The sequence below is a fragment of the Haemorhous mexicanus genome, chromosome 16, assembly GCF_027477595.1.
Source record: "Haemorhous mexicanus isolate bHaeMex1 chromosome 16, bHaeMex1.pri, whole genome shotgun sequence".
NCBI lineage: Eukaryota > Metazoa > Chordata > Aves > Passeriformes > Fringillidae > Haemorhous > Haemorhous mexicanus.
In genome coordinates, this window is record NC_082356.1 from 1,786,692 (window position 1) to 1,801,938 (window position 15,247).

The 15,247-nt window shown below is 56.6% G+C and overlaps 1 protein-coding gene across 1 annotated transcript in view; it reads right to left on the reverse strand.

The window, feature by feature from the left end:
• Nucleotides 1-3,249: 3,249 nt before the first annotated feature.
• Nucleotides 3,250-15,247, reverse strand: part of LOC132334539 (olfactory receptor 14J1-like) — a 41,816-nt gene continuing 29,818 nt past the window's right edge. Inside the window, exon 3 of the mRNA XM_059860645.1 lies at nucleotides 3,250-3,449. Within this exon, the coding sequence (XP_059716628.1) occupies nucleotides 3,250-3,449 (200 nt within the window). The remainder of the gene's footprint in view (nucleotides 3,450-15,247) is intronic.

Consider the following 15,247-nt stretch of genomic DNA (forward strand, 5'->3'; position numbering starts at 1 on the left):
GCCTTCCTGGCCACCCAGCAGGAAGCAGTGGCCACATGGCACAGGCACTGAATCATCCCCAGCACCAGCAAAAACCTTGCCGATAGTAAAGAAAGCTCCTTGTGGGCAGAGGTGGGGGCATCTGACACCCAAATGGTATCCAATGCTACCTTGTGTCCCCCAAAATCCCTGTGAGAGGCAGTGGAGCCATGTGCTTGTGCACAGGGATGCTTTAGGAGCATGGCTGAACTTCAGGAACCCCAGCCCTAATTACAGCACCTCCTTAAGGGTCTGCAGCTCCCAGAGCAGGACAGAGGCATTGGCCCAAGCAGCTCCAGTTTTGCCCCATTTTCCCCTCCCAAGGCACTGCTCCCAGCCAAGGCTGTCCCTGTGCTCCAACTGAAACAGCAGAGCCCTCGGGGCTGTGGCTCTGCTCTCCTCTTACTACTCCCCCTGAGGCTTCTCAGTTGGGACCAGCAGTGGCCCAGGAAGAGCAGGAACTCCAAACGTGCTCTGGACCCCCTGAGGAGCCCCAGCAGAGTCAGCACTGAGAACCAGCTTTCCTCTATATTCCAGGGCAATTCAACATTTCCAGAGCTGCTGTGCCAGGGCTGAAGGAGGAAAAGGGAGTGAAAGGCTGAGGCTTTGCAGGTATATTGGCATAAAGCCACCAGAGGTGCTGTTGTGGACCCGAGACCTGCCTGGGGTCAGGTGCTGCCTTCCTTCTATTCGGGATCATGGACAGTGGTCGTGGGTGTTGCGCAAGGCATGTGCCTGGCCCCGGGACACTGCCACGCTGCCCCTGGGCACTGGGATCCAACCTGCTCCCTTGGCAGCTTCTGCCCGCTGCCAGTGCTGGTGCTGGGGCCAACTGGTGCCTGTGAGTTTGCAAAAAGAGCGATTTCCCCTCCTCCCTCCTGTCTGAGGCCGCCATGGCCCCTGAGGGGATGGAGCTCGACCGGGGCACCCCCTGCTGGCCGGGAGTGCTCCCTGCAGCGCCCCCTGCTGGCCGGGAGTGCTCCCTGCAGCGCCCCCTGCTGGCCGGGAGTGCTCCCTGCAGCGCCCCCTGCTGGCCGGGAGTGCTCCCTGCAGTGCCCCCAGCTGGCCAGGAGTGTTCCCTGCAGCGCCCCCTGCTGGCCGGGAGTGCTCCTTGCAGCGCCCCCTGCTGGCCGGGAGTGCTCCCTGCAGCGCCCCCTGCTGGCCGGGAGTGCTCCCTGCAGCGCCCCCTGCATGGCCGGGAGTGCTCCCTGCAGCGCCCCCTGCATGGCCGGGAGTGCTCCCTGCAGCGCCCCCTGCATGGCCGGGAGTGCTCCCTGCAGCGCCCCCTGCTGGCCGGGAGTGCTCCCTGCAGCGCCCCCTGCTGGCCGGGAGTGCTCCCTGCAGCGCCCCCGCTGGCCGCGGGTATAACTGCCACAAAAAGCAACTGCGCTGAGTGGGAGGGAAAGTTCTGGTTTTGTGTTGTTTGTTCTGTTATGGTTTATAAATTTCCCAGTAAAGTGCTTGTCCTTGTTTAGGGCAAATTTGGGAGAGAATCCCCAAAAGGGCTTCTCCGAAAAACAAACCCACACGGCCCCTCCCCCCAACCGGTTTGGGAAGAATTCCTCGGAGAGAAGCTGAAAGAACCTGTTTATTTGACAAGCACAGCACCCCCCAACACCCAAAATGAACAATACCGGATGACACCACTCTTTCACCGCTCTGAAAAAGATGACAAATTCAGAAAGTCTCTCCTGGGGGTCGTCGCTGTTATCAGTCCCTCCGGCACCGGGGCAGCTGCTGCAGGCCACAGGGTGCAAACTCTTGGTGTTTCCAAAATCCTAGTCTGGAGCTGGTTCGGCAGGCCCAAATGGAGGGGGGGGGGGGAGGGAATAGGGGAGAGTCCAGAAAGGAATTTGGACTGTTTAGCTAAATTAACTAATGAGAAGTTTGGAAAAAGCAAGAGCAAGCAAAGCAGAAGCAAAGCAGAAGCAAGAGCGAAAGCAAAAAGCAGGGCAAAAAGCAAAAAAGCAACACTAAGTCCCAGTGCTATCTGGATGTCTTGCCGAGTGGCTGATAAAAGGCCCAAAACAAAACTTTCACTCTGCCAGTCTTAAAGGCACAGAAAATAATATCCAGCATAAATTACACACACCTGAATGCACCTGGTGTGACAGGGGACCGGGGGTGATGGTGGCATTGGCCACGGGCACTGCAAGGACAGAGAGGGGGCTGAGGGCACAGGGAGGGGCTGGCAGCCAATGTGGGGGGGATAGGGACAGGGGGGATGGGTGTGATGGGGGTTTTCAGGGATGGGGTCACACCAAGGAGGGGTGAGGGGACACAGGGCAGAGGAGAGGAGACCCAAGAAATGTGTCAGGGCGACAGGGACGTGCCCAGGCAGGGGACCAGAGGAGGCAATGGGCGCTCCCCGTGCCCATCCCCACACTCACTGGGCACCATGACGCGGAGCTGGGTGCTGCTCTTCTGCACAGCTCCCCCCTCAAAGGGCACCTCGCAGCTGTAATTCCCTGAGTGGGAGACCCCCACAGCAGGCACCAGCCGCTGTGGAGACCCCTGCGGGCCCCCCACCACCTGCCTGTCCCGGTAGAACAGGAGGGGAAGTGCAGGAGGGCGGCTTGGAGCCTCAGGGGGCTGGGGGTGCTGAGGCAGCTGAGAGTCAAGGGGGACCCCGTGGTGGGCTTGGGGGACCCTCCAGCACTGGCACCAGAAAGAGTTAGGGAAGGAGAGGGGAGATGAGGACTGTGACTCAGAGTGCACTGGGAAGTGGCTTTGGGGCTGTCAGGAGATGGGAGTTCCAGCCGTGGGGGTGCTCACCGTGCACTGTCACTGTCACTGCTGCTGAGCCTGACGGCCAGGACCTCACCCAGCCCTTGCAGCGGTAGCTGCCACTGTGGTTCAGCTGGAGGGGGGACAGGGACAGCTCGGTCGCATTAAGGGACCTCGTCAGATTATTCTCATCCTTGAAAAATCTCACCTTCGTGACCGGGCTCTTCCACCGCCCCCGGCAGCGCAGTGTCACTGTGTCCCCCTACAGCAGCACCCGTGCTGGCACCTGCAGCACCAGATCATCTGTGGGACAGGAGGGTCCCATCTTACTGAGGGGCTTGGGAAAGGTCAGAGGTGGGTCCCCATGGCACTGGGGACATCTGGGTGCACTGGGATGCACTGGGATGTCCCTGTGTGCAGAGCACAGGCTCCTGCCACATGAGGGGTGTGAAACCACCCACAGAGTGGAGCCCACCCAGACCTGTCAGGGGCCACCCAGACCATTTAAGATCCCCCCTCACCATCTAAGACTGTCACAGTGGGGCTGAGCCCAATGCCAGGTCTGTCACACTCATAGGTGCCACTCTCTGTGACATTGAGGCAGTCGTGTCTCTCCTGCCACCAGCGCCGCCCGTCCTTGTACCAGGTGGTGGCACCGGTGGTCCCCAAGCCCTGGCAGGTCAGTGTCACCTGGTCCCACAGCACTGGCGGTGTCCGGGGGGTTCCACAAGGATCTGGGTGGTCTGAATGCCTGCAGGTGACAGGGGACAGCAGCCTGCCAGGGCCAGCATGGGGTGGGAACAGCGCTGTGGGGCCATGGCATTGGCCGAGGACTCACCAGCGAGGCCAAGGGTCTGGGCTGGAGGGAGAAGGGACAGGGCTGGGGGGGCTGGCACTGAGGGGACAAAGGCACACGGGGTACAGGGTGCGGGTGCTGTCCAGAACTGTCCCCATGGGGACAGCAGTTCTTGTGGGAAAGTGCATGGGGGTGGTCCCCAAAAGATTTGGTGTGGCAGGGGGACATGTCTGTGTCACAGCCACCCGTGCACCACATCCCTGAGACACGGCCACCTTGGAAACTGGGACCCTGAGACCACTGAGGCAGAACATGGGGACACTGTGGACACCTCAGGCACAAGGACACCACAGACACAGCCCATGCGTGCTCAGGTCACCCCCACCACATCATGATCCCATCCCCATGGCCACATCCTCACGGTTCTTGTCCCCTTCTGTCCCTGCATCCCAGTTCCCTTGTCCCTATCCCCAGAGCTACCTGAGCCCAAAGGTACCAGTCCCACATTCCTGTCCCCAAATCCCCATCCCCAAATTCCTGCCCCCTGTTCCTGTCCCCAAAGCCACCCCACATCCCCAGTCCCACCAAGGTCCACTGTGGATAACACGGACTGGCTCTGCTGTCATTGGGGACCTCAGGGGACCCCACAGCCCCCCTGTGCTCCCTCCCTGCCCTATCTCCAGGCTTTCAGGCCCTTTCCTGGGGCACTCACCCCACAGGAGCAGTGCCACCTTCCCAGCCATCCTGGTGTCCCCAGCCATGTGCACTGGCTGTCACTCGCTGTCACTCCCCTGGCTGGCGGCTCTTGGGATGAAGAGGAAGGAAGTGAGGTCACGCCTGTCCCCACGTGGAGGTGGCCCTTGGTGGGGCAGGGTGGCCACAAGCTGGGCACAGGAAGGGGACGAGGGTGGGTGGGACAAGGTGGGACATGGGGTTCCAAGGAGTTGGGGGCTCAGGGGGTTTTGGGGAGCTAGGGATGAATGTCCAGGGGAATGAGGGGATCCCAGGGATGGGGTCCCTGTCTAATGGGGGTGCTGAGGAGGGGGAGTCACTGGGAATGGGGGTGCCATGGGAATGGGGGTCCCCAGGGCCTGAGGGACTCGGGGATGGGAGTCCTAGAGGAATATGGGCTCCAGGGATTTGGGGTCAGGAGATGGGGGTCCTGGGGATGAGAGTGCCGGGGAATGGGGAGTCCTGGGAGAATAAAGGTCCTGGGGAAAGGGAGATTTCAGGGGATGGAATGAACAGGTGAGGGTTCCTTGGGAATTGTGTGCTGGGCCATGGAGATCCTGGGGAATGGAAGTACTGGGATGGGGGTCCCAGGGATGGAGGGATATAAGGAATGGGGCCCCCATGGTTGGGTTCCCAGGGGAAGGGGGGTACCAGGGATGGGCAGTGTCTGGATGGGCACAGGCATCTCATCTCCTTCCCTGGGTGCCTCAGATTTTGGGGTGACCCAGGGAACAGCACAGCCCCCATGGGGTGCTCATTTCCTGTGCAGGCATCACATGGGGGTCCTCTGCTTCTGTGCCCTCCCCTACCCTTCATTTCTCCTCTCTTTATTTATCTTTTTCCTTATTTTCCTCACTTTTGTACCAGGTCCTCTCACCACTGGTTCCTGGCTCAGCAATCCCAGGGAGCACCTGAGCAGGGAGGGGGTTGGGAGGACCAAGGGGAATGGGAAAATGGGGAGCAGGAGGTGCAGGGAAGGGTGGGGAGGCTGTGAGGGATGGAGGTGTTGGGCTGTGACCCCTCAGTATTTTCACTCTCTTTTTCCTGGACAAGAAGGAAGAGGCTGTTTGTGCTCAGTTTCAGATGGGAAAGGGAGGCAGTTCTGTCCTGGGGGGCACATCCAGGGGGCTCCTGTCCAAGGAGGATCCTGTCCCAGGAGGTGACACATCCTGGCATGAGGGAACCTTTACCAGAGGCTGGCAGTTCCAGAAATGGCCCTGCACATTCCTGATGGGGTGCCTGTCCCAGGGGTGGCACATCCTGGGGACCCCTGTCAGTCCAAGGGTGGGGCCCAGCCATGGCCCAGCCCCACTGCACAGGGATGGCCATTGCCCAGCCCTGCTCTGGCCAGCCCCAGGTGGCAGCCAGGACCTGAGGGTCCCCCCTGCCCCCTTGGCTTTGATTCTGGCAGCTTTAGAGCTGCTGCAGAGGTGAGAATTCTGTGGGGGAAAAGGCCTGCCTGTGGTTTGCTCAGCCCTGCAAGAAGCACAAAGCCCAAAGGGAGCCCAAGCAGTGGCTCTGTGAGGGCCTTTGATGGTTTTCAGAGCAGGGCTGGCTGGAAACCCACCCTGCAGGGGCAGCTGGGAGGGAACCAGCCCGGAAATGCAGCAATTGATCATTTTGTCCCTTTGCCTAAGGGACTGAGAGAGCCCCAGAACTACTGCAAATCCCACACCAATCTGCTCAACAAGCTGACCTGGACCCTCCTTCTTGAACAAAACCTGCAGCCCTTTGGTACCTCATGGAAAGAATGTTTGGGTTCTGGATGTGCACACCAGAGGAGAGGGAGAAGTGTGGAAATATTGAGCAGGGGCTGCACACGAGGGGCTGGGGAACAGGGGAGTCACAGCAGGAGCAGGGAGTGCCCAGGCAGGGGAATTCAGGGCAGGCTGGAGAGGATTTACCAGGGAATCAGACCCTGAGGCACACACGGGCATTTCCACAGATTGCTGTGCACTGTCCCAAGGATGGACAGAGCTTCTCCCCTTCCTCCATGGGAAGTCAAGCAAGTTTCAGGGTGGGAATGAGCAAAACGGGGAGAGTTCCTAAAGATGGCGCAAGAAAAGTCTTCCTTAGGGGCTGGGTTGCTGCCCAGCAGGCAGGGAACAATCCCATGGAGCTGTTGGATACTCAGAGAGATTCCACACTTTGTGTTATCCACAAGCAAACTCTGCTGTGGGATGCACCAAAGGAATCCTAAAGGGAACCCTAAAGGGAACAAAAAAGTCTCATTTCTTCGGGATTTGTTTGTGTTTTCATTGTGAGGGAGTTGTTGGGAGAGCAACAGTAAGAAGGATTCTATAAACCAGACCAATGACCTTTCTGCTGCAGGAAAGAGAAAGTGAATGTTGGCACCAAGCGGGCAGTGGGAGAATTCAGGGAGGGGTCAGGGACACATCACCCACGGGTGTCACCCCCCACCCAGGTCCCCACAACTGGTGTCACTCTCATGGCCCCCACAGGTGTCCCCTGGCCCTGCCCCACCTCAGGATCCACATGTGACCAACGTGGAGCTGTTGGGAACCTACGAGGGACAGAGGGACCCTTGTCACTACGATGACGTGCTGTGACACTGGGGGGCACTGGGGGGCACTGGGGCACTGGGGGGCATCGATTCCCATCAGGGGTCTCTTCTTCCTCTTCACAGCACCCCATGGGGCTCCTCATGCCCCCTCCCAGTGCCAGTGGGGCACACGACCCTTTTCACTCTTATTGTACACAAAATGCAGCTTTTAATTAAACCATGTGAGAAACCTGGCTCACTCTTTAAAATTTGTAAATGAATAATAAGGGATAAAAGGATCAGTAAACAGCATGCTGGGTGCTTGGCAACTGCCAGAGGCACACTGTTAACTACAACAATTCATCTTACATACCTTTTCATTGTATTGGTTAAATACATACTCAGGAGGGTTACGCATATTCAAATATTCTTTCCAGTTTACATGTTCCAGGAATTCTTTTGCTTGGTTTGACCCTTGATTCCTTTTCATAAAGTACATGCCATACTGCAGAGTAAATTTATATATTTTATGTTCTCACAAGGCCCCCCTGTTCTGTGGTTTGACAGTTCTTGATAAACGAAGTGGTAAATTCCTCTTTGCATTCTTTCTTTTGATGTTTATTTACTTGCTACTTTTCAATGTGTTCTTATCATACAGATGAGATACTCCACCAGTACATTAAATCAACATTAGCTATTTCACAAAATTATCTGAGTTATTCTGACCATTGTCACTTAGTTACACAAATAAAGGCATTAGCCACTTCTGCAATGGTTAATGTTGTAATACACAGCACATTGTGTCTATCATGATATTTTGTGAGAGCCTAAACTATAATATATTTATCACACTAAAATATATGTTCTGCACAGGGATTAGGGTAAAAAGGCTGACAAACGGTGGTGTATCAAAAGCCATTAAAAAGTGATTACAAACTGTATTGTATCAAAATAGTTTGCAAAAACCAATATAACGGAGAAAGCCAATGGCTCCATAGTTATGAATAATAGGGAGAAGGTGTATTGAAGGGTTTATTTGACTTCTCCTTATCCTGCTCTGATTTTGTCAGCAATAAGTTCAATTCATATCTCTAAATCGGAGGCAGTTTGGCCCATGACAGGATGTGATGAGTGATCTCTCCTGCTCCTTGTCTCAACCCAGGAGCCCTTTGCTCAATTTTCTCTTCCCATCCAGGTGCGGAGGGCAGTGAGGGAGCCGCTGTGGTGGGTGCAGGACATCCGGCCACTGTCCACCCACAGCAAGGCAGGAAGGAGGAGGAGGGTCTGGGTCAGGTTACTGAGCAGACTGGTGTGGGATTTGCAGTAATTCTGGGGCTCTCTCAGTCCCTTAGGCAAAGGGACAAAATGATCAATGAACTGCCAGTGGAAGAAACGCGCTGTGCTCTTTTCACTGACAGTTCTTGTCGCAATGTGGGAATGAAACAAAAGTGGAAAGCAGCCGTATGGAGCCCCACACGACAGGTCGCTCAAGCTACCGAAGGAGAAGGTGGATCAAGCCAACTTGCAGAGCTCAGGGCCATTCAGCTGGCCCTGGACATTGCTGAGAGAGAGAAGTGGCCAAGGCTCTACCTTTACACTGATTCGTGGATGATAGCCAATGCTCTGTGGGGATGGCTGGAGAGGTGGAAAGAAGCTAACTGGCAACGTAGAGGAAAACCGATTTGGGCTGCTGATGAGTGGAAAGACATCGCTACTAGGGTAGGGAAGCTACCTGTGAAGGTCTGCCATGTAGATGCCCATGTCCCCAAGAGCAGAGCTAATGAGGAGCGCCAAAACAATGAGCAGGTAGACCGGGCTGCAAAGATAGAGGTGTCAAAGATAGACCTAGATTGGGAACACAAGGGGGAGTTATTCCTAGCTTGGTGGGCCCACGACGCCTCAGGTCATCAGGGTAGAGATGCCACCTATAAGTGGGCACGAGAGCGAGGGGTGGATCTAACCATGGACAGTGTTTCTCAGGTTATCCATGACTGTGAGATGTGTGCTGCCATCAAGCAGGCCAAGCGAGTGAAGCCCCTGTGGTATGGTGGGCGGTGGTCCAAGTACAAGTATGGGGAGACCTGGCAGATCGACTACATCACACTGCCCCAAACACACCAAGGCAAGCACTACGTGCTGACCATGGTAGAAGCCACCACGGGATGGCTGGAAACCTATCCTGTGCCTCACGCCACTGCCCAGAACACCATCCTGGGCCTTGAAAAGCAAGTCCTGTGGAGACATGGTACTCCTGAGAGGATTGAGTCAGACAATGGGACGCATTTCAAGAACAGCCTTATCAACACCTGGGCTAGGGAACATGGCATTGAGTGGGTGTACCATATTCCCTACCATGCACCAGCTGCAGGGAAAGTGGAGAGGTACAATGGACTGTTGAAAACAACTTTGAAAGCGTTAGGTGGGGGATCTTTCAAAAACTGGGAGCAGCATCTGGCAAAAGCCACCTGGCTAGTTAACACCCGAGGCTCTACTAACCGAGTGGGCCCTGCCAAATCTGAGCCTTTGCATAGAGTAGATGGAGACAAAGTCCCAGTGGTACATGTCAGAGGTTTATTAGGGAAGACAGTTTGGATCAATTCTGCCTCGAGTACAAACAAACCCATTTGTGGGGTTGTCTTTGCTCAGGGACCAGGTTCCACATGGTGGATAATGCAAAGAGATGGAAGAACACGATGTGTACCTCAGGGAGATCTCATTGTTGGGTGAGACCTACATGTAAATATCACTGTCTGCTAAATGTTACTACCATTGTCTGTGTATAGCTGTATATTGAATGTCTGATGTATGAGTTTATAGAGTTAGAATATATATATTAGTTTTAGTAGTAAGCTGACGATATGGGGATAAGGGGTGGAATGTCCTAGGTTGACTATATGATGCTTTTATCCCCAATTGTCTCATTCCGTTTATGCTGAATAGTAAGTTTTGCACCTTTAAGACTTGCTTCAAAGATTGGGGGGGGGAGAGGAGGCGCGCAGTTTGTTTTCAGACACTGAACTCACTCCTACACATTCCTGCTTCTGGACTGCGTGGTTCTGCGGATGAACAGACGGCGGGACAGGGCTCTCTTTTTTTTTCTTTCTTTTTAGTTAGTTTAGCGAGCTGAGGCAAAGAAATTCCCTGGATTGTGCTTTTTTTTTTTTTCCTTTTTTTTCCCCTTTCTCTGGACCTGTTCACACCTGCTCTGGACTGAACAACCATAAGAGCACCGGCAGCTCGCATCGGTGGGCCGGGCCGGGCCTGGGCCACGGCATTTCCAGCGCCGGAGGGACTGATAAGAGACTGAGTGAGCTGAACTGGAATCTGGGGAGGGGACATTCTGGGTTTGTCATCTCCTTTGGAGCAGCAAGGGGTTTTATTGTTTAATATTAAGTTTTCTTGTTTAATAGACAGTTTTTTTCCACTTTTCTCCAAGGAAGTATTTTCTCCTGGACCGGCTGGGGGAGGGGAGGTAGAATCCGATTACCTAGGAGGGCCCTTTGGGGTTCTCTCCCAAATTTGCCCTGAACCAGGACACAGTGTCATAACCGACCCTCGGTTCCATGAGGTGCCTGGCCTCCCACAGCCTCTCAGAGACCCTTCTCCCCCTCAAGGTCCCCGACAGCCCTTCATGGCCTCTCAGAGATTCTCTTGGCCCCTCAAAACTCCTCATGGCCTCTCAGGACCCCTCACATCTCATGGCCCCTCATGACCCATCTGAGCCCCTCTCAGCCCCTCTCAGCCCCTCACAGCCCCTCACAGCCCCTCTCAGCCCCTCACAGACCCCCACGGCCCCTCACAGCCCCAGGCCTGGGGCTCCTCCCAAAGGAGAAGGGGTCGGGCCCTGCTTGTTCTCCATTTATTTCAGTCCCTTCACAGCCACGAGTGAAGAAAGGCTGAAATGGAGCCTTTCCCCAGCGTTTCCCTCGGGGTTCATTGCGGGCTGAAGCTCTGTGCTGGCGCTGGCCCGAGCGCCACCATCCCTGCAGCCGCCAGGCCTTTGCTGTCCCCCCGTGTCCGTTCCCTGTCCCCGAGTCCCGCCCGGCTCTGGCAGCAGCAGCAGCCGCAGCGCAGGGGGCGCCGGCCCGGCCCAGCCGGGGCTCCCGGCCAGGAGCAGCAGCAGCGCCGGCCCCTTCCCGCCTGCTCCTGCCTCGGCTCCCGAGGGCTTTTTCCAGCTCAGTTCTGGAGTAGAGCAGCAATCACCCACACAGCCCTGACTGCGCAGGGCCCGCCTGTGCTGCCCTGACCCAGCCCGCAGAGAAAGAAAGGATCGGGTTCCAGCGCTGTTTTCAGCACTGCTTTACTCACCCTGAGGTGACAGCAGGAGGCTGCTGCTGCCTTTGCCTTGGCAATTGGAGATCATGGCTGCTCTTGCCACTTGAAATTTACCTGTAAAACTGCAATTGCCTTTTTTGATCAGTGCTACCCAGAGTGCTTTCGTGACAGTGAATGTGGGAATCCTTAAAATCAGAGGGTTTTGGGAAAGCTGCAAAAGGCAGGCCTCAGAGACAGCAGATCTGTGATTAGAGCTAAGCGGTAACCATGAGATAGGGCAGCAGAAAAGTTAAATAAGAAGTGGGAAAGTAAGGACAAATAGAACAATAATTTGTGTATTAACGCTTGGCTAGAAAAACTCCCTAAGCTGCAGAAAAGTATATCTAGCCTGATATTAGGAAGTACTGAGCTTAATAAATGAGCTCTGAGCATTGTGGCTCACAAGCAGGTATTGTATTCGAAATAATCAGGCATTGTTTTAACCGAAGGTACGTGTGCTTATAATGGTTGGATAGAACTACTGTCAATATGCTTTACTTTGCGTGATTGGTCCAAAAACTTTTAAAGTAAGTTGTAACATTGAGTTCTTTGTCTGCTGCCGAGGACACAAACTGCCGGCATCTTCCCACTGTCATAACCATGTAATGAGACTGATGCTGGAAAATAAACACCTCAAGACACATTCCTCAGCAGTCCGGTCCTGCTTGTGATTTTGTACATAGACCCCCGGCCGGCAATAGGTGAACTGAGGCTTTTGGTCACAGGCATCATGATTAGCAGATCTTGAAATCCTCTAAAGTCCCTGAGCATTACGTCAAGGAGAATTAAAGCCACACAGACCACATTTGCAGTGCTCAAACACGGCCCTGTTGCTGCTGCTGCTGAAATAAAATCACAGAAATTGCCTCTCAAGTGTCAAATCAAATGAAAAAATCCACCAGGAGAAAGAGAAACCAGAACTTCTCGACTCACTTCATTGTTTCTCCTTCTGAGCAGCAGCAGCAGCAAGTGGAGATGCGCAGAGGTATTTCCAGCTGCTGCTGATCCCAGCTGGAGCCCAGCCTGCTGCCCAGTCCCAGCGGGAAGCTGAGCCCAGCCCGGGGAGCTCCCGCAGTGTCGGGAGCTCAGCGCACGCGGGGCCAGGCCCAGAGCCCCGGGCACGGCCGCCCATTGCGGGGCAGCGGCGCAGACGGAATGTCCTGCGGCCCAAACCTCCTGCTCCTGCCACACAGCGCCAGCGCTCTCCCCCTCCTCCTCCTCTCCCAGCACGGCACAAATTCCAGCTCGGAGGAGGCTTCCCCAGAGAGGGCTCAGGCTCCTGCTTCAGCCTCAGGGTCCCTGCAGAGGAACAGGGCATCTTTCAGGCACTTCCACAAGCTCTGGGCTGCCATTTCATGGGCAATCTGGGATGAAAATGGACTTGTTAGGAAGCACAAAAGCAGAGGGAATTGATCAGAAATTATTAGGAAAAAATGACCCTTCTTAGAGACAAAGTTCGCAAAGTCATTCCATGCATTTCTCCTTTTCAAATTCTTCCAGTCATCTCCTGACAGGTCCAGCATGTTCTGGTACTTTTCATGAACTGACTGTACTCTTGATTCATATCAATGCATGAGATGGAGAAGCATCTGAACTGAACACTGAAACAAACTCCCTCTGTCAGCCCATTTTCATCTTCTAGCTCACTTTCCCTATGTCCACGGGCATGTTGGAATGATTATCCCACAGCTCTCCATTTCTGGCTGCAGGCTCTGGAGATTCTTTCTCTGCATTCAGTCAGGTTTGCATTCCCTAACAATTCCTGGTAGCCCATCATGTTTTCTGAGGGTAGAACAGTAACATTGAAAACCTCACCAATGGCACAACTGCCCAGCCCACAAGGAGAACAAAGAACAAGCTGTCAAGTTCTTCAAATATTTGTCCTGCTTTGCTGCAAGAGTCGTGCTGCACGCACGGTGTGGAAAGCCAAGAGGAGCTGCAGTTGGTGGCACATCTTGTGACAGAAGCTGCACCTCGTTCTCCAGGAAAGATTCTTGGAAAGAGCAAAGAGGACTGAGGAGCAGATGATGGGAAAACTGAAAGAGCTTTTAAGAAATTCAAAGAAAACAGAAAGAAACCATCTGAGATGTTTTACTCGGTTTATTTTTATGCTCCCCTTTCCCATCTTGCACTACTTCTCCTTCCCATTAATTCCAAATGGATCTCACCTCGAAGATCCATGACTTGGCAAGTTGTAGACACTGTCAAATACCATGAGCTACACCCAGTTTGCCTTCCCCTGGTTTTCTTTGGAAAGCAATGCTGGAGAGGTAAGTGCAGTGCCTGGGTCATGTACAAATTCAGCATTCAGGGAATGCGCTCTGATAGTGTTTGACCCTCAGCAGGGACAATGCACAGCAGGGACTGAGGGGATTCCTGTGCCGCTGTGCAGGAGTGCAGACTCTGGGTCTTGGCTGAACACGGCCAAGTTCCCGTGTTTGGACAGGCTCAGGGGCTGCCCCCGGGGAGCGCGGGGCTCGGCGCGGGGGCGAGTGGGCAACGGACAAACTGACACGGGGACAAACGGCCCCGGCGCTTCAGTTGCAGCGGCAGCAGCAGCAGCGAAAGCAGCGACTTTGCCGAGCCCCTCTTGCTTGTCCTCTCCCTCTCCCGCAGTCCCGCTTGTCCCGCAGTCCCGCTTGTCTCTCCCTCTCCCGGTCTCCCTTTCCCGAGGTCCCCTCCTCTCCCAGTCTCTCTCCCCATGCCCGGTCGGGCCATGCCCCCGGCCCGCCCTCGGCCCCGGGCGGGGCTGCCCCGTCCCCGGCCCCGGGCGTCCCGCCGCGGTCTCGCCTCCGGCCGGCTCTGGCCGTACTGGCGGTGGCGCTGCTGGGCGGGCATCAGTGCCTGGGGCTGGGGCGGCATCGCCTCCCTTTGGCTCCGCCTGGCCAGAGCCTGGCACCGGCCCCGGCCCCGGCCCCGGCCCCGGCCCCGGCCCCGGCCCTAGCCCCAGCCCCTCCCGGGGCCCGCGGAGGACACAGGCGGCGCGGCCGCTCCCGCCGCCTCCGCTGCCGCTTGCCCGGCCCGAGCTCCGCCGCTCGGCAGCGCGGCCGCCGGCCCCGAGCCGCCGCTGTCCCGCTGCAAGGAGCGAACGCCTGGGGATGGCCGGCCCGGGGCGCTTGAGGGGCGCTCGGGGGCCGTTGCCGGCCCCGGGCCGAGCGCTGACAGCCGCGTCCCGCCGGCAGGGAAGGCGCAGCAGGGCCTGAAGGAGCAGTACCGGCTGGGCTCGCTGCTGGGGCGCGGCGGCTTCGGCAGCGTCTTCGCGGCCACGCGGCTCTCGGACGGCGCCCCGGTGAGCGGCGGGCGCAGGAGGAGGAGGAGGAGGGGGCGGAGGAGGAGGAGGGCGGAGGATGGGGCTGGGCAAGGTGGACGGCGAACTCAGCCCGCTGCTGCCCTTGGCTTGCAGGTGGCCATCAAAAGGGTGCCACGGGAGCGCGTCCGGCACTGGGGCGAGCTGGTGAGTGAGCGGGGCCAGCGGGAGCAGCCGGGCCGTGCCGGGCGGGGACGAGCCGAGGCCCGACAGGGTGGAAGCCGCCAGGACGCCTCGAGGGAGAGCGGGCGTGGGGCCAGCGCAGGGCACAGAGCATCCCAGGCTGGCTGAGGGCTTCCTGAGCCCCGGAACGGCATCAGCCCCACTGACGGCATCGTGCTCCTCCCGCAGCCCGCCGGCACCAGCGCACCCCTGGAGATCGTGCTGCTGGCCAAGGTGTCCACTGGCTTCCCTGGTGTGGTCCAGCTGCTGGAGTGGCTTGAGCTCCCCAACGACGTCTTGATGGTGCTGGAGCGCCCGGAGCGGTGTCAGGACCTGCAGCGTTTCATTCGAGCTCGGGGCTTCCTGCCCGAGGAGGTGGCGCGGGAGCTGTTCCGCCAGGTGCTGGAGGCCGTGCAGCACTGCACCAGCTGCAGGGTCCTGCACAGGGACATCAAACCAGAGAACATCCTGGTTGACCTGGCCACCGGGCAGGCCAAATTGATTGACTTTGGCTGTGGCACCTACCTGCAGGACACAGCCTACACTCACTTTGCAGGTGAGCCCACACAGGGTGTGCTCCTGGTCCCAGCATCTCATGGCCCAACATCTCACAGCCCAAGCTGGGTGTGGCAGTGGGGATTCTCCCTTCTGCAGCCCTTCATGGCACTGAGACTTCAGCCAAGTTGCT